This window comes from Opisthocomus hoazin, chromosome 6, assembly GCF_030867145.1.
Source record: "Opisthocomus hoazin isolate bOpiHoa1 chromosome 6, bOpiHoa1.hap1, whole genome shotgun sequence".
Lineage (NCBI taxonomy): Eukaryota > Metazoa > Chordata > Aves > Opisthocomiformes > Opisthocomidae > Opisthocomus > Opisthocomus hoazin.
In genome coordinates, this window is record NC_134419.1 from 49,403,712 (window position 1) to 49,423,783 (window position 20,072).

Genomic DNA, 20,072 nt, shown 5'->3' on the forward strand with positions numbered 1-20,072 from the left:
ATGTTTGTCTTTAAGAGATTTGACTAAAAAAGTCACTTCATTCACTCTCTTGAATTATTCACAACTTCTAAATGAGAAAGCCAATTATTTGTCTGGTCTTTTTAGCTCTTCTTACAAACAGCAGGAAGAATGTAATGATAGCTCTGCACGCCAAAGTCCTGCTACATTCCTAGGGTGTTTCTTTCTCAGGATTCTTTAAGCTTTTCAACTTTTCCTTGGCAAGATTACTACTGAAAACTGAATCCTCAAAAATGCTCATCGAGGAAAAAATTTAGTAGCAATGACAGAAATATCAAGGTTTCTCAATCTAGTTTTGATTTACTAGCAGTTATCCCCTTTCAAAGGTACCGGTTCTACCTGTAAGTAAAGGCAACATCTGAGCTGGACCAGTGACATCAGCAAGTGACAGACACATTAAGTGCAAATTTGTTGAGCAGTCTGAATACAATTATTTTGGAAAGACAAAGGAGACGGGGGGGGGGGGGGGGAGGAGAGAGAAAAAAGTCTTCAAAATGGTGTCAAATGAGTATCAAAACATTATTCCTTACGTGACCAGAACTAGCTTAACTGTGTGAATCCTTCTTAACCAAGCAATCCTAGAGGAAGGAAGTACTAAACACAATTAATAATTCAATACATTAATGGAGTTATAGCTTTAAACAAAATGAATCCTCCAGATATTTTTGTCATTACAGAAGTCATTCTTCCAGCTTAGGAGCTGACAGACAGATGGTAGTTAAAATGATTTATCAATTGAAGACCTCACCCCTCACCTGCAAAAAAAAACCTGCTAAAAATGAGTACAGAAACCAAAGCACTATATACCTCATTTCCGTACAAATACTTCAACAAATAATCCAAATTTTCTAATCCTACCTGAAGTCAAAAATTAGTACATTTATAGCAAACAGTATTGTATCAAATTCTAACACAAAAATAATTGTCAGAAAACTTTTTCCCCTCACCTAGAATGGGTTTCTAAACACCAGTCTTCAAAAATGCAGATATATATCTAATCCGAGCATTATAAATCCTAACTTTGTATCAAATAATCCTAGTTATACTAATCAGCAAAATGAGAAATTTGTAAGTTACAGAAGAAACTAAATCTGTATGGCAAGTTGAGTTAAACACAAAACCATCTGAAATACAGCAAAGAACTTTTGATAATGGTATTCTGAGTTTTGACAAAAATTAGGTATTATTTGAGCTTTTCTATTTGGACAATTTTGCATTTTTACTTATAACAATATCCAAATACTTATTTTCCTCATTATCTTTCATAACCTAAAAAGATCTAAGCAGCTTGATATCCAGAAAGTTAGCAATTCAAAGGCAGAAAACAGCTACACGCTCAGAATTGTGAGGACACTAAAGCTATGGGATCACCTTTGCTAAGTTGTTCTGAATACGGTACTATCTTCTAATTTTGTATTTCTACTTACTCAAAGTCTGCCCAATTACCATGATTACAGATTTTAATCTCTTCAGATTACTACATGCATTAATATTCAAGATGACACTGAAAGCAGAAAACCACCACTTCCAAAATATGCAAGTAACAGTTCACAAGGTATCTAACACCGAAAGCTGCATTATCTTCATCCACAGTTTCCATCTTTGCCTTATACGCGTTTTCCTTTAACTAGGGAAGTCTTATTAGATTATGACCAGCTTATTAGTAAAAAAAAAAACAAAAAACCAAAACCAAACAAAACAGCCAGCAGAAGGACTACTACTTGGTGAATTCCATCATAAGAAGGCGGGGGGATAGAAAGATAAAAAAGCATTCTGCCGTCTAGGTACGGTATTTTATTTCACGGAAGTCAAAAAAAAAATGGTTGTCATCTACATTGCTTTGAGTGCGCTCTGGATAGCATTCCAGGGTGGGACAGACCACAACTCGCTGTAGACTGTCATGCTAACTAGACTTCTATTTTTGTGCCATAAAGAAAATATTCAGGTGGACAAACACCTGCATTCCTTTTGGATTCTCCTAAAATATCAAGTGGGGCTCTAAAACATTTCAAACACAACGTAACTGAAGAAAATCAGTTCTCCCCAAATCAAAAGTACATTAAGCAAAATGCTTTATGCACATGTTCCTTTTTGCACAACAAAAAGCCCAGACTTTTCTGTAGCAGCAAAAGCTTCAAAGACTTGTGTGTATTGATGTACCAACCAAAATTACTAAATTAAAGTCCCTACCACATTAGTTTAAGAGATTTTTCTCTTATTTCTCTCAAGTAAAACTGACTGTTATATCATGCAGAGAAAAATGACAACATACCCACAAAGAGGATTACCATTACTACACAGTTAATGAACCACTGAGATTGTATTAGCTTTGTGCTGGAAAACTGAGACTGTATGTTATACTGATAAAGAAGTTAAATGAATGTGGTCATGACAGTGATATTCACTGCAATATCACTACTTTAAAATTCCCTTCAGTTTATTGGTTATTCTGTATCTCTGACCTCAATCCCCACCTCAATTCCCTGCGTAATACCTCTACAGAATGAAATAAAGGCATTTTCTCCCTGCAGTGTTTTGAGGAACACGGGAAGTGAAGCAATGAGAAATGCAAGAACTGCATGCACATCTCCGATAGACATGCATCATGCACAAGGCAAAAAAACAACAGTGAAAATGCATGAGGAGATGGGAAGAAATCTGAAGTTGTACTGTACCACGCTTTATCACAGAAGTAATGGACTAACTTCTCAACTCCTTGCCAATGGCATAATGGGAAAGCAGAGACAAGAAAAAGACAAGGACACTGATGTCAGAGGACCAAGACAGAACAATGAGTAATTGCCATGACAGAACCGCAACTTTTCACCATTTAAACTGCAATTGCCATGTACCCCATTGGTTTTTAACCCACCTTCCAGAAACAAAGGTAGCAATAGTGTTTAAGTAATGCAGCACACATATAGCAAGACCTGCACAGAATACTTTTGCTCTTGTAACTTGAAGTCTTTCAAAACAGTTAACCTCTTACACTTCAAATATTGTTTAGAGCTGTAACTAGAATTTGTGTGTATGATTACAACTGTATACATGAAAAATATTTGCACCCATGCACATATATTTTAGGTATCTAACAATGAACAACAATGTCATAAGACACACTGCATTACATATGTTGACCACATTGTCCATACTGTTTTATAACCTATCCTCCTAGCAACTTGCACACAAGCTTGAAGAGACTCCAAACCACCCTGGTTTCTTTCTGAAGGCGGGCGGGGGGAAGGGACACAAACTATGCTACGTAAGTTTTTCATTTTTTAATCAGTTCTGACATCCTTTCTCTCACTGCCTTGGTACAGGACAAGCTGTCTTTGTACAGGCCTTCGTTTGAAGACACAGCCTTGCTGAAAGGCTAGAGTGGAAAGCTCTCATTTTCTACCTCTGGAAAACAGCACGATTTCACACCTTAAATCTGTAGAATTTGCCAATACCTTTATTCTGGAATTTTTTTTTTTTTTTTTCCTCTTTTTTTAGCTAGCTATATTGTAGTCTTATTTCAACATTACAAAATAGGATTCCACAGTATGGAGCATGACTTCAAATAATGATACAAAACAACCCTACTTTTTTTTTTTAAACCACCATTCACCACACCATGGGGATAGTAAAATAATTCGTAATATGGCATAGCATTATTTTTTTTGGCATAGCCTATATAGAAGCCCCAACTTAAAGCAATATATTGTCTTTCTCAAAGAAAAAAATACTGGAAGTAATATATCCTACGTCATTGAAGGCATTTAATCCATAAGTACAGATACACGTGCAACAAGCAGACATATATGACCACATGTAAAATTCAGTTTTGTTTGCAAATGTATACTTAGACACAAAAGAACATTTCTCTTGTCCAATCTGCAACCACCCAACCTGGGAGAAGGGAGGTTTTCTTAAGAGACATTTATTGATATACCTGAACACTCATTTCTCAGAGCAAAAATAAATACATATAAAGGACAGTAATGTAATGATTCCAGGACATTTCTAATAACTTGTCACTCTCTTAACATGAGTCACAGAACTTCCAAGATAATATTCTGAAGCAACTTTGTTCTGCTAACACCAGCTCTCTGTAAACTCTACAAAGAACCTGTTTAAACTCTACAAACACCCTTGTTTAAAAAATGCCTGAAAAAGCAAAGCCTGGACCTGATTTACAGTCAATGTGCCTACAGCAGCTTTCTTGCCAATGATAAAAAGTTATATGTCACCTGCCAGAATTACTTACATACAAGAAGTCTAAATACTTTTTCCATGAAGTGCACAGTAAGCAGAGATGTGAACAACTGCAATGCTTGAGTAACAAAACAGTTTCCATTTGCACTACTGTGTGGAGAAGCACCTGGGGCTGGGGGCCTAGAGGAAGTGCTGTAACACTCTTATTACAAGGACATAATTGGTTCATCGACAATGTGTAAACACTGTTTCTAGAGTTGCATCATTAAAGCTTCGAAACACAAGTGTTGTGTAAAAATTTTTAAGCAATTTTGCTATGTCATCGAATTATATATCTTATAACCAGGAGAAAAATAAAGGACCATTATGTAAGAGTTGAGTTCAGGACGCAAATGGAAGTTACGGTAATAAAAAAATATAATTCTATTCATAAAATGACAAAAATCAATTTGCTATTATGAAAGTGTTTATGATATACAAAATGCTGAATTGTTTCCAAGGCTGTTGAAACAACATGAAGTTAGTAAGTGTGAAAGTATTAAAAATTAATTCTCATTAAAAGTGCAAAACATACATCCAATTCTGAAATGTGTTAACCAAGTGCAGTGATATGGTTAAGTTCATAAGGCAAGTTAAGCTGCAGGTATGCTAACATTTGTAACTGGTGCTAACAGAGAAGAACTGTAAGCATATGACAGTATTATAATATTACATAGCAGGGATATATTACCTGTCCTGTACAGCAGAAGTAAAATTATTTTACAGTACATAAACAACTAAATATGAGCAGTTTAGATTATGAGTCTAAATCTGTACAGTGCTTTAAGTGATCTGCGTATCCTCCAGCTATCACCAACACAGTCAAGAGACCTGCAGCATTCACAAGCGCAGATGATATTTTAGGTTCAGGATCCAGAAGTTAGAGAAAAAAATGCTTGAATTCCAAGATCTTCAGACAGAAAACACAGCCAAACAAAAACAGACTACTTCGTGTTCGCATCATCTTCTCTATATTATTGCAAAAAGAACACTAACAGTGACTTTAAGGCTGTTTTCCTATTCTTGGTGGTGATAACCAGCTCACCACTTGCCTCGAAACCCCACATCTGGCATTCCATACTAGCTAAAAAACCAGCAGACCTAAAACCACTGAAACAAGGGAAGAGGTAACATGGGGAAAGAAGGACGCTAGTGATAACTCCAGTAATGTTCTAATTTATGGGATTCTTCACACATTGATAAACCACTGCTTTTGCAAGAGCGTCAGTAAAAATGTCCAAGAAATCTCCTAATTTATACTGTATTCTTCTCAGGATTTATCTTTTGATCAAACCTAAGACTTCAAGAAAAAGGCTCAGAACTCTCAGTTATAGGAAACATTTCTTTTCCCAAGCAGTAGGTTAATTAGAGTTTAGGTTAATTAGTCAAGGGCCAGTTTTCATTGACTTTATTTCTTTAACTAATAACTTACAGAATTTAACATATAAGATGTATACTAAAAAAAAAAAATCCAGCCTGCTTTGGAGTTTCACTACGGCATCCCTGAATAAGGACCTGCTGCCACTACTGGAGGAATGAGGTGGGGGCTCAAAGAACTGGCAAGAGATTAGCAAAGTTTTCTTCTTCAGCCAAGCAGTCAATGTGAATGATGTGACACCAGAGGCACACATCCGGCAGCTTAGACACCATCGTCCCAGTCTGACTCTACCATCAGTTAGCCTCCAAAAATGTGACATTTATATGCTCCTCAGGTCTAAAACTGAACTTTTTAAACTCAGATTCTCTGCTGACAGGACAGCAAAATAGCCAGGCTGTGCTACCACTGGCCCTCTACCCAGAAACAGAAGATGTGATGATCAGCTTTAGGGGTTCGATGTTCATTACACACACACAGCGTCCCACATCAAACACCAGAGAAAAATGAAGCACATCCCTCCATTGCATAGAGAAAAGCCTATGAAACAGGCTGTGCATTCCTGATGAGTATTTTAAATGAACATTGTCACAGAAATGTCAAGAGAGTATTTGAAACAAAATACTTCACAAGATTTTTTTTTTCCTCTTGTAATTGAAACAAATTAGGATTATTGCAATCTCAAATATATGTAAGCTTAGTTTTTCCAAGGTGCAGCTTACTCTTTAGACCTCCATTGTCCCTGGAAATCTTACTTTGTTTCCATAATTTTACTTTTTGCTTTATTTCTTGTCCAAATACACTCTTGGGCTTTGCTAGGCAGTCAAACACACTGTAATTCCCAAATTACAGTACTTTTAAAAAATATAACTTTAGCTTTATGAACTAGTTATATTTCTTTGAACAATTATCTGTTTATAATGCAATACCAAAGCACAAAATAAGACTTACCATTTCTCTATGTCTACGTAAGCATACAGTTTTAAAACCAGCAATTGTCTTTTGTTTTGCAGATCCAAGCCAAGAGAACAAATGCATCTTATATCAGCCCACATTGTAGCTAGCACAAAGAATGTTAATAAATCATGCAAGCTTTCCAACAGCCACTTCAATGTATTAGAAGCCTTTTTACAACAAATACCGAGGTGGGAGGGGAAAAAAAAAATTGGTTTTAGGGAAGCCATTCTGACAAGTTAAGAAAACTTCTCGTGAGAGGCACCGAAAACAACACTTTCACCACCATTTTTATGTACAACCACAACATATTTATGTAAATACATCCACATATGCATGCATGCAGACTCATGAGCAACCGGAACATGTACACAAACAGGACAGTACATTACAGCCATGAAAACAAAAGGGAAAATGCAGCAAGCAAAATTTATGTTAAGACAAGACTGGAAACAAAGGCCTCTACTCGGGATTGCCTGAAGAACCGCTGAAGTAGATCAGCATTTAATAACTGTTATAAAGCTATAAGTTGTAGCTGCTATACACTGGCGGAAGGAAGCGTTTTGGTTAGCCGTAGACTATTGTGTATGCCTGTAAATCTGCCTGAGAAAGGAGGATACTACGAGATGAACAGTGCGTGCAAAGGGGAAGCTTCTACTGGAACACGGTGAGGGAGATGAGTGAGAGGTACAGACTCACTCTGTCTGCGGTGCGGTGGAACAGTCCGAGGGATGCCCTGGAATGAGCCCTGCCAGGGAGAGAAGGAGGGAGCAGAATACCCACCCTGTGCAGAAAGAGAGAGGGGGAGAAGTATAATAAAAAAAGAGAACAGGGAAAAACAAGACACCAAAAAGCCACACCATTCTTCTTCCCCCAGAAAGGTATCAACAACATTATGGTGTCCTAAACTAGTCCGAAATCTTACAAAATATCTCCATTCTTACTCAATATATAGGCACACATTTCTATGAAAGATGTTTTTAATGAAAAAGTATAGGAGCCGAGATTTTCAAGTTAAAAGTACATGCTAAGAACGTTTAGTTTACAGCTTTCCAAGATGTTTAAAAATTCCTCACCAAGCACTAAGTTGCTTAATACTGATCTACTGGAAAACCAGTCAGGTTTAGCTTACAACAAAAAACTTCTAATGCATAGAAACAGATTTTCTAGCAAATTCTAGTGCTTTAGAGTCCATTTCACTCACATTTTGATAGTATTAGTAAATGTGAAAGTGGAGAGGTGACAAATAATGATTTTCCTTGCACTTTGCACTTGGAGCTCGAGCCTTCCGTTACAAGATCAGAGAACTGTGCATGTCAATGCCATGCAGGGTTTGCCTGTCAGATGTTTCAGATCACCACAGAAGTGACACATTGTGGTTGCCGCATTCTCAAGACAAGAGAGTAATTATATGCAGTCTATCATTTTCTACATACCCTTATCTTTAAAAGAAATCTATCCAAGCTGGAACCACTCTCTTAAATCACATAATCTTGACTTCGTATTTCAGCAAGACAGGTTTAAGTCTTTATAACCCCTTTACTGTTTAGCAGCTGAAAGCTTCTGCTGTCACTGCCTCCTGGCTACCAGCAACCAGCAGATATCAACAGCAACCAGTTGTAGCTACTCTTTCAGACAGCAGGCATAAGGTATCTGAACGAACATCTCTATCAAAGCAAACAGACACACAGTTTGCCCCTCCTCTCTAGTTTCTGGGCTGGCATACCTGCTGCAGATCATGCTGCCAGGGCCGGAAAAACAATAAAGTAGTATTTTATTTCCACGCTTCTACTTTAAAAGAATGTTAAGCATCACATTATTTCTATAAAGAAATATTCTGCATTTATTTATCCTAGCAGAATTTCAAACACTTCCCTGACCTTCCAGTCATCCTAATCTAGGTAGATTTTATCCATCACTACTCGAAGTTTCAGTACTGCTGAGATGTAATTTAACACATGCATTCAGTCAAGTCCTAGAATTTGCTAGCCAAAGCATTTTTAAACTAGAACAGGAAATAAAGAAAAATCTGACAAGACTTCTTTATTCTTCTTCAGAAGCTGAGATAAAACAATTATTGGAGCAAAATCCAAGGAAAAAAAATGAAGGAAACTCTTTAATTATCTCTAGATGGAGATATCGATTACCTAACATATTCTTACAGTCCTCCATTAGTAGCCATTAACATTAACACAACTTATAGACTGCTGCATGAAAGAACCACATTACTAGCCTCAGTCAAGCAATGCGACAAAATACTATAATATGTTGCATCAGCTAAGTGGTATGAAATACAGAATTTTCCTGGGAATAAGATGAATCAATCAATGATTGATGAGACATCAACAAAAGCTTTAGATATTCACAGTGCTGTACAAAAGAAAACTTCATTTTTCACGCTTGTTCACATTTCATCCTAAATTGTGTCATGGTAGTGGAACAATAACAACAAAAAATTCTTTCCATTCTCTAAGCATAACTGAATCTCCAGAAAGTAAAAAGCACACTATCATCAAGCATAGGTCTCATCTTGCAGAGACTTGTTTGAGTTGGCAATGGGCTTTTTCCAGATGTTTCTGAAATTTTTAATGCATTAAATTAAGAACAGAAGTGAGAATTTTAATTCTTCTCTCTAAAAAGAGATTAAGACAAGTACAAGCCAGCTGAGCTTACATAACAGTTATGATACTATTGTACAAGCAAAGAAATATTTAGATGTCTTGATACATTCCAGTAAGTTTTAACCATCCGTATTAGCACTTCACAGCATAGCACTAAGTACATTCTTGTCAATAATACTTCATGGTATTTAATCATTACTCTAACTGGAAAAGTAAATGAAGGAAGTGCAAGTAACTTCCTTCAGTGCCTTGCCTGCTAAACTGATCTGCTCTCCAGGCAAGGTGCAGCCCCCTTCTCCCAAATGCTGGAGAACACACTATAATCTGAGAAGCAGCAGAACTAGCTCTTCTTCTGGCAGTAGTCTTGAGAGTTTACACTGTTCCACACACACACAAATAAATGTCAGATTTCTTATTTATAAAAAAATAACAGCATTGTTTAATTGTACATCAAATCAGGTAATTAAAATCACCATCAACTGAACCAAGTAAGGACCAGGACATACAGCACTGGGAATTTATTAAGATGGATATTATAAATTACACTGATTTCACAAATGATAAAGGTTGTACCAATCCCATAGATACAGCACATTAAGAGATAAGTATCGGCAAATAAGACTGGGTAATGAAAAGATGACTTTTCTTTTAATAGTATTTTAGAAAACTCCAGTGAATTTACAAAGCCTTCTCCTTTGAACAGCAACTCACATCCATCCCCTTCTATTAATCAAACGTACGCTGAGAATCCCAAGAAATCCAAAGAACAGGAAAAAAAACCACACACTAATAAGCACGTCTCCTCAGATTACAGTACATGTTCAAAATACACAGAAAATGCAGTAGTTTCCTGCTACATATAGAGAAAAACCTGAATCACGTTTTATGCTTGATTATTAAAAAACAATCTATAAAAGTCATAAGCAAGCAATGACAGAACTGAAAGATGAGAACACGACTTACCTCAGCTTCTATTAAAACAACACATTTAATGGGATTCTTGAACCATTCTGTGGGTTCTCAAGCATAATCTGATACAAATCTTCCCACTTGCACTTTAATATTAGACACTCACAACAGTTCCTTCCCACAGAATTACGCGCATCCAGCCACTAAACTTAAATCCCATTCCTCTCATTTCCCAGATACTGGAATTGTGAAACAGCAAAAGCATCCCCCAGAGAAAACCAATTCAGAGCTTTAAACAACACGTAAAACAGGAGACTCAGAGGTGGAAAAATATGAGCTGCTGAAATAAATCAGCCTATGAACCAGAACAAAGTGATGAATGTTCTTCAGAGGTCCTGATAAATTGTGTAATTTCTGCTAAACACTTTATGGAGTTCTGACCCTAACTGCACTGGAAAACTTGGTCTTTTGTGGTGGGTTTTTTGTTTGGGTTTTTTTTTTTTTGAAAGGCTACTATGAAGATATTGAGGCCAGAGTTTTTCATTGCTATGAAGAGACCTGAACCTTAGCATAAGCAATCACATGAACGAAAGCAATTGCTTCTGCCAGAAAAGGACAAGAGAAATATTTCTAAGCTATTGCTGTTTAGTAATTTTAGACCTACAGCCAAATATTCCAGCTCTTTTCCCAAGGATACACCAATACCCAAAACTGCTACTGCTTTAAACAGCCTTTTCTGCCGCTGAAACACAGATACAAGAAAGAAGTGTTTTTATCTGTACAGCTAGAGCCTTTGAGCACTTCCAAGAGGAGATTATTTTTGCTGCATCTCACCTAGCACTGTCAGTTGTCTCAAACTTCTATCTCCACATCATGAACAAACCTAGAACAACATACTTCAAGTATCAATGCAAACAAAATGCTTTTGCAGCACACTCTTCTTGCTAGCCTAGCATCCAGAAAGAGATTAGGAATGAGCAGTTCTGACATGCAGTAGTCTTTTTTAAAGTATTCAGATCAAAAAAAAAAAAAGAAACCAGTCTTCTGTGCTGCTTTACACTAAGCCAACAAGAATTGCCTGTGAAAGATTTAAAGGACCTCTTTCGTGCATGCACCTACATGTTATGCACTGTCACTGTAACAGAGCAAGAAGCGTGCACAACACGACTGTCTAATCCAGCCATGATTCTTTCTCTTTCTCTCATGATTCTTTCTAATGGATCAGCAAGTGAACAGCAGAGTACCAGACAACAAGAGAAACTTAGGTTGAATGTGAAGATAAACACTAATATTGCCACCAGGCTTCAAAATCTGGAAGTTTAAGTTCATAGTTGCAGAGTCAAAGCATATAGAAACTCCAAGGCTAAGGTGGAAGGAGATACTCGGACACAACAGTACACAAATACAGCCAAAGTATTATGAAGGTTCACCAAAACAACTGATGTGAAAGGCTTTGGAATGAAAAACTGGAACAATACTCAAATGGAAGGCAAAGAGTACATCTCACAGCAGAAGTACAGAAAAGATGTAGCAAAGAACAAGAATATGCATGCTCCCAGGCAAAATGAGATTTTTGTTGTCATTCCATCAGAGACAGGAAGGAATTTTTATATAAATCTAGGAAGCAAAACATTCTCATCACTGTGTACTCTTCTGAGACCAAGGAGAAAAATCAGCTTTTACTGTACACCATCTACGGTTACAGTGCATGGAAAAGCACCCATGAACTCGAAGGAGTTTGTTATGCTAAGGAAGTGGACCGCAGGGGCCAGAGTCTCACAGACATCCTCACCCATATTCAGGCTTTGGAGTTTGCTGGCTTGTCTTACTTCTCAGCATCTGCAAACAACTTTTCCAGTTTGAGAATACAAATAATATCAACATAAGTTGACATCTAACCCCTTTACCTTCAAAATCTTTAAAAAAAGTCAGTATTTAGTATTACAGAAACAGTGCTACAAAGCCTACAAGACAATTGTGGCTATGTATGCTCACATTTTTCTTCTTTGTAAGCTTTGTCCACCAACATTAATTTCTTGAGGCAATTTTGACATTCAATACCTTCTTCCAGATTTTGGTTTTGTTGCTTTTTTTTCCATTACAGAGAAATGATAGGCATAAATTAAATAGTAAGGAATTTAGTATTAGAGATCTATGAGAAATCCTTCTGGAAATGTCATGGTCTACTCTCTCAGTTAATAGTTGTACAAGGCTTCATCCTGAGGATGGCTAACCAAAAATTACATTTCCTTCTAAGTTATCACTGTCTGCACAAACAGTCAGAAATCATATAATGTAGTTGTGAGCATACTGTCAGAACACGAGGCCCAATTTTCAAAACATTTCTTTTCAGCCACTAGGTTTTATTACCTGGAGTACTAAGCTCCAAGGACTTACCTAAAGCTACATAGATTCCATTGATGGACTTATCTACCTTTAAACAGGAAAAAAAAACCTTATAAGTACTTTCAAAAACTATGTAGTCTCTAAAGAGACTATTCCCAGACAACTTTATAATCACATCAGGATGAGCCGTTTTCTAAAAATATCTGGTGACGGAGCACTGGAACAGGCTGCCCAGGGAGGTTGTGGAGTCTCCTTCTCTGGAGATATTCAAGACCCGCCTGGACAAGATCCTGTGCAGCCTACTGTAGGTGACCCTGCTTCGGCAGGGGGTTGGACTAGATGACCCACAGAGGTCCCTTCCAACCCCTACTATTCTGTGATTCTGTAATATGGCTTTCTAAAAAGAACACGCTTAATGACATTCACTTGCCTATTTACTGGGAGAACCATGAAATGATCAGAAATACTAGGTATTTCAAATGGACAGTAAACTGCAATAAATTACCGCAATTCACATGGTCTCCAATTACTAACAAATCTTTTAATAGCAGATTTCCACTATCACTACTTCCTAGTTTATCCTACCATCTACTCTTTATGAAACACTACATTAACAATCTATGTTAAGCATGTTTCTGGAAGCATTTCTTGAAATGGTGAATTACTGTAAGCGTGTTCCTAGACTGTTCTGTATGCTTCAGGAATCAACACATAGCATCAATGCTGCTAGAATTTGTAAACTGTCAGAATAATCCTGAAAGTTATTGTAATCTAACTGAAGTAACTTCTTGATATTCACCATCATTTTAAGTGACTGACAAGTCAACATTTACAGGAAAAAATGAAATAGTTGAAGTATTCATCAGCTTTGATAAATACTAACAAGCTTGAAGAAGCAAAGGACTTCCATGCTTCAAAGGACTTGTACTCTCGCTGCCTAGATTTCTACTACAATTTGTTTTTTAAAAAATGTAGCCTGTATAAAAACTTCATCATTTCATAAACATTGACTAGATTTCATGATTCGTACCACATTTAGGACCAATAAATCTGATTTCTCCCAGCCTGCACTCTCAGTTCAAGACCATTAAACCGAACAGAAATGTTAATAAAGCAGAACAATTGTTTTCTTTAAGACTTTTTAAAGTGAAAATACATAGTACTCAGGTGTCTCCTGCTGTTTCCATTTACCTTACTCGTGCCACAAGAAAATAGAGCCAGTTGTCTCCCCCTTCTATTCCAAGTGACAGTTTATGTCATGGGGTTCCAGGTCAACAATGATGTCATGCCAAGGCTTTTTCTACTTTTGTACTTCTACTAAGCCAAGCAAGAAAGCCTACAAACGCATGTTAGCAGAGAAACTGTTAAACCAGAAAGCTGAGGTCTGATCACTAGAACAGAAACTCAGCAAGACTATAGTCCTCCTTTAAGAAATCTGACTTTAAGGAGCTCGTATCAATTTCTGTTTACTTACAGAAAGCCTTCACATCACTTGCAAATATGCAAGGGAGAAAACATTCAAAAAAGCCTCCTGCACAACACTGTTCAGCTATCATTTACAAATACAAGTTCCTGAAAAACAGTGTATTCTGAAAGATTTTCAATACGTCACGAATTTTCCCAATTCCTTTATCAATTTTCATGAAATACTTTACATGTAAAGATAAAAATATTGAGAAGTTTATGATGCACTTCTAATTAGCATATGCCTACACATATATGTATGTGTATCATATGTATATGTATACATGTACCCACACACACCCACCCACCCAACCATGAATATAGCAGAGGTCCTTTTTTTGGGGGTGGTTTTGGCAGGTTTTTTTATTGTTTTTTTTTTTTTTTAAACTATATTGTCCCTTAACCCAAATTTCCTCATGATAAAAAAAAAGTCTTTTTGAACAAAACTACTGAATAACTTAAAAGAAATATACTTCAACCTGACCAAAACACACAACCGGGCTAAATGACTACTTATACCTGAGATATCAATTCACTTTCCCCATCTCCTCCAATATATTTGTCTTATCAATTAATACCACAGGTTGCTCAAACTAAAACTTCTGTAGTTAGCAACTAACTTTCAACAGTTCACGTGGAAAATCATAGGGAAAAAGGAACAACAATAGGCACTAATCCAGTAATAGAATCAATGCAGAAAAACATGAAATGAACATCACAGATAGTAAATTAAAACTTGGGAAACACAAACAATGCAAGAGCTCAAAAGCTACAAAGTAACAGGAAAAGAGAAACATATGGGATATACAAAGTCATTACACATACCTGCTGGAACAGAGGTGTCCCAGAAAAGTAAAGATGCTTAAGGTTACGAACTTTCTACACTGGGTTCTTATCACACAGAAGACAGTTGGAAAGCATGGCCTCAACAGGGTAAAGCTGTTTGCTAGTAGCTGGTGAACATACAGCATGGTGATATTTTTATCCTAGCTCCATATATTTGAAAGAGTAATTTTAGAAGGATGGCAGGGCTGATCCTACATCAAGTAACTTCAGGCAGGGTGAAAACAACAAAAAAAAAGAACTCTCTCAGGATTCTTCAGCTAGACAAGTAGCTTCAAGATCCATATAGTCTTTGCTGATGACTGACAACAGCCTTGCTCATCTTTCAAAGATAATTCCTTATTATTATATAATATCAAATGTGTTGTCCCTCCCCCATCTCACATATTCTATTAGCGTTCCATGAAGAATGTAATGTTTTTATAATGGAAGCAAATATGATCCATGCGACAACATATGGGAATGAAGATGTCCTTTGTCAAAGTGGTTTTCACCCAATAACTTTCTACGAGTCAAGCTCTTTAAATAAATGATTAATAAAAAAGATTAACTTTTGTTTTTACATTTATGGACTGAAACTTAGAATACACTATTGCTTTTTTTCAACAACCATGAGCGCAGCAACAATGAAGCTTTAACCAGGAAAAAAACCCACAGATACCTAGGACTTCAAAATCAGGATATAAGACAATATTTTATGTATGATTAGATATACAGCTTGGGCTGACTGTAACGAAGAGACTTCTAAAGTTTAATTACTTATTTTATAATAAATGTTTGTAATAAATGTTTAAATAAAAGGGTTGTAAAAGAATGCAACGGATGCATAGCAGGAAGGATACCACCCTCACGTACAGCACAGTATCTCTTAAACAAGGGCAACTTGTGTGACAGCAAACATAACAGAACTGGGGACGAACTGCAGCAAGTCACACCCGAGAAGGAATGGCACATTTTACTCACAGAACTTCTCCTCCAGGAGGTTTGCGTAAATTTATCAGCATACATGCATGGTGTCCCAGTAGGTTTTTGGCTGTCTTTCTGGCAGTTACATGTAGTGGCCTTAATCATCCCAAAAAAGTGAAAGAGAAAAGAAACTTTGTTAGAAAATAAGTAAGATGCTTGGAAAGCACAGTCAAGGCCCAGTGTTCAAACCTCACGCACTGCGTGGCAGTATAGCACTAAACGATTAAGCCGTAGAAACTAGTATTTCCAGCACTGCACAACTGCTTCTTTTCTCAAAGCATATTAGAAATAATTAAGAATACATGTTGACTTTTGGAAAGGATTTTCGATGCACTTGAATTTCTGAAGCACCACATTCTTTAAGTCACCTTCCAATAATTACAAGTATAGTTTTACCCATCTTTACAGCAGAGTTCCTTAGCTGCAGCAAAGTTTTTCGTTACTACAGTGATTAGGTATATGACCTACCATGGAAGGAGAGATTTCCTTGAAGAAATCTTTGACGGCTGACGGTGAGTGAGGCTAAGCACACTGAAAAATCAACACTTACTGCAAAATATTAATAGATAAAAGAATTTGCTTTGGAATGCTGTGATCTGGAATTCTGCTGTTTAAGCAGCAGAGCAGAAAGCCAAATCTAACCACTCATTTTTGTTTTAGAGGGAATGGTCACATGCTAGACATGGAGAGGATGAAGACCACAGACCAGTGTCAGTACACGTATGTACAGAAGCACAGGCTAAACATTTCATTAGAGATTACAGTCTTACAAGACTATCTCCAGCAATGATAAATGAATACAGTGTGCACTTTTTGGCATCTCATCTACCCTATCTTTAAGAACTTGCAGTGGCTTGAAAATGTAGTTATTTTACAAGAACTGTCACAACAGGTGAGTTTACCAGAATCAAAATGCAGAGATATGCATGGCAAAATGCAAAGTTAACTTAGAACAAGCGCAAAAAGTAAAAAGGCATACATTACTTCTGCTTGAGAACTTCTGTGCCTGTCTGAACCTCATTTATGATAGAAGTGCCTCAACTTATTTATCTGGCCAATTTAATCTTAGTATTCAACATGCTTTTGTTTCATTTGGGGTTTTTTGGTTTTTGTCTTTTTTTTTTTTTTTTAATAAACTTTGAATATTCCCTTGCTCAGCTTTAAATTCTATGGTGGAATTCTTTACCCTACTGTCCATTTAATACAGGAGAGGATGAAAAAATAACAAAAAAACTTCAAGCAGAATGATAAGCCCAATACATATTAATTATTACAATACTTTAAGCATAAAGTGCCCTATCTTTACTCATCATTATTTCTGAACAGCTTCTAGGATTTTATGTTCAAAGTGTTTGTTTTGGAAATGAAATACATTTAACAATCATATAAACTCCCTTGCTTAGTGCCACACATACAAATCACATCTGGCCTACAGAATTAAAGATCCCAGGTGTACAGCTGCAAACACATGAAAGTGTAGTAAAAAAATTAAAACATCTAGCCCTCTCAAAGCCTTCATAAGAATTACCCACTGAAGTTACACTCTGCAGTGCATATTTGGGATTTTCTAAACATCTCACATTATACTTACAAGTTGATGCTCTAATTGGTTGATGGTTTCATCCTTTTTCTTCAGTTCGTCTTTAAGCTGCCTGATCTCATTCAGCAGATCGTCCACCTGCAACAGAACAGTGGGCAGTAAGAGGTTTTCTATAATGGCTACACAATCTAAATCAACCCCTCTACAGAACATTACATCAGATGTTCATGGAGGACTGGCAGTAGTTGTAGCACATGCTTTTCTCCTCTTATTCAGATGGTGAGATGGGCTGTAGGTGTACAACCTAGAGTGAAGAAACTTAACTAGAAGTCTCTAACAGACAGAGTTCAGCTGATCCACTAAATTTTCAGGATATATAATAGGCTGCATTTTTGAAGCAGTAATTCATCTGTTCTACAAGCAACTGCCAACATGTAGATGACCATCCTTAGCAATAAAATCCTACCACTACTCCTCTTTATCCAACAACAAAAAGTACTGAAGCTTAAAGGTTAAAGAAATGCTATTTAAAAATCATTAACATAGAAACAAGAAAAAAAAATGTTTAGAAACATAAGCATAACTAGATGTACTGAATGCAAACAGCACAATTGATTTGGAGACATCTACTCTGCCCTCCATCCCTCTGCTCCACTATGGTGAGAGCCCACCTGGAGTCCTGCAACCCAGGTCTGGAGCCCTCAGCACAGGAAAGACATGGACCTGTTGGAGCGGGGCCAGAGACCAAAAAATGGTCTGAGGGCTGGAACAGCTCTCCTATGAGGAAAGGTTGACAGAGTTGGGGCTGTTCAGCCTAGAGAAGAGAAGGTTGCAGGGAAACCTTATAGCAGCCCTCCAGTACTTAAAGGGGGCTTATAAAAAAAGATGTGACAAATGTTTTAGCAGGGCCTGTAGCAACAGGACAAGGGGTAATGGCTTTCAACAAAAAGAGAACAGATTCAGACTTGATATAAAGGAAGAACTTTTTTACCATGAGGGTGGTGAAACACTGGCACAGGTTGCCCAGAGAGGTGGTAGATGCCCCATCCCTGGAAACATTCAAGGCCAGGTTGGACAGGGCTCTGAGCAACCTGATCCAGCTGAAGATGTCCCTGCTCACTGCAGGGGATTTCGGCTAGATGGCCTTCAAAAGGTCTCTTTCAACCCAAACTATTCTATGATTCTACTAAAAACTGAAGACTTAAAATAATTCTGCAAAGTTCAGAGACTAAAAAGCTTGGTAAATATTCAAGAGTGAATTCTTTTAAAATAATTTTTTATCACAAGGTAATTTTAACGTACTTTATAACTGTAGCTTTATAGCTAGACTACTTATTCAGAGGCATACTTCTATTTAGTAGCATACATCTACTGTTTCAGTTTCACCAAAGATATTATTAGTTACTGCTTAAGGACAACAGACTGATTAGTCGTGCAATTTTTGAAGCCATATGCCAATATTAATTAAAGAAGCGAAAACCCAAAATGTCAGTTAAACCTAGCATTTTTTTTGTTACGAAGTTCAAAAGCAATACTTTTTCATGTAGGAATTAAGACTAAGATTCTGAGATTGAGGGAGGTGACTGTAGAAGGACAAGCACAACAAATACATCAGACAACAACTGAAGAGAAAAGGCAGCCTAAATGTTACAACTGTAGAAACCAGGGCTGCTAAAGGAGGATGCAAATGGATCTACAGCTTTGGCAAATCTCTTAAGCCGTGAAACCAAGATTTGGACAGATAACTTTCAAACAGGAATAAGATGGTAAGTGTTCTTTCCTTTCAGGAAGTATTTCTAATTTCATTATATCTTCAGGAAGTATTGTTTTCTTCTAAGTGCAGGATTAGCAATCTTTCTATACCAATTTTACAATAAAAGCCTCAAGCAATGCCATAAAACCTTACCAATGCAGAAAGCACAACATTACAAGTCTGTGACCATAAAAGATGATCCTTTTTGGAATATCCATTGTGCTTGTTTCTTCCTTTAATACCCATTCTAAAACAATTAACTCATCTTTGACTTTGTGGGGCTCACATTGTTTTTAAGTTACATCTGCAATACTTGCATTATCTCCAGTATGCTATGATTACACTTCAACACAAATATTGTCTTTTTAAATTCTAACACTTATCAAGCAGGCAGAAAAATCTTTGAAAGAAGTTACTCTACAACTGTTAATCCCCACAACTGCTACAAATATCAAAAGGCAAAGTTATCTTAATTATTCAAATTGTGCTAATACTTTAAAGTACATCTTTTAAAAAGTCAAATAACCCATTTTTTTTTTAAACAAAACTGAAAAGATAAAGTATATAAACATTTGCTAGGTTTGCATTTGAACAGAAGAAATAAGCACTACTTCATAGTGACACAGAAGTTTTTGGTTTGTGTTTTTTAAACACTAATAGGTTTGTATCTCTTATTCTGTAAAGTAAATCAGCGTCATTTACCTTAAAAGTTGACTCAGGTTCTTGCGGTTCTGGACTTGATGGAACTGAGAGTGGGATGTCCTGGAGCGACACATTTTCATCATTCTATCAGAGATCAAAAACAAGAACAAAAGCTTGAACTACTGTCTGAAACAGCTCCCTTGCCAACTTGCTTTCAGGGACGGAGATGTATCACCTCTCTGCAGAACCTGTTACAATGTCTGACCTCTCACTGTGAATCTTCTTTCTCGCCTGACAGAAAAGCTCCCGTGCTGCAGCATCTGTACAGTGCCCAAACAAGGGCCATGAACAGCCTCCCTCTCCTCACAAAGCTGTAGGAACAGCTGCAGCTATGTCCAAGTGTGT

At 36.9% G+C, this 20,072-nt stretch overlaps 1 protein-coding gene across 7 annotated transcripts in view; it reads right to left on the reverse strand.

Moving 5' to 3' along the window:
• The window catches only part of CCSER2 (coiled-coil serine rich protein 2), a 75,098-nt gene that overhangs the window by 6,393 nt on the left and 48,633 nt on the right, over positions 1-20,072 (reverse strand). For 3 of the 7 annotated variants that reach the window (XM_075423040.1, XM_075423038.1, XM_075423039.1), the window contains 3 exons: positions 19,728-19,811; positions 17,324-17,410; positions 15,730-15,828 (listed from right to left, as the gene is read on the reverse strand). In XM_075423040.1, coding sequence (XP_075279155.1) covers positions 15,730-15,828; positions 17,324-17,410; positions 19,728-19,811 — 270 coding nt within the window. Of the gene's footprint in view, positions 1-2,693; positions 2,734-7,282; positions 7,368-15,729; positions 15,829-17,323; positions 17,411-19,727; positions 19,812-20,072 lie in introns of all 7 variants that reach the window. The other 4 variants (XM_075423043.1, XM_075423041.1, XM_075423044.1 and 1 more) reach the window with 2 other exon arrangements.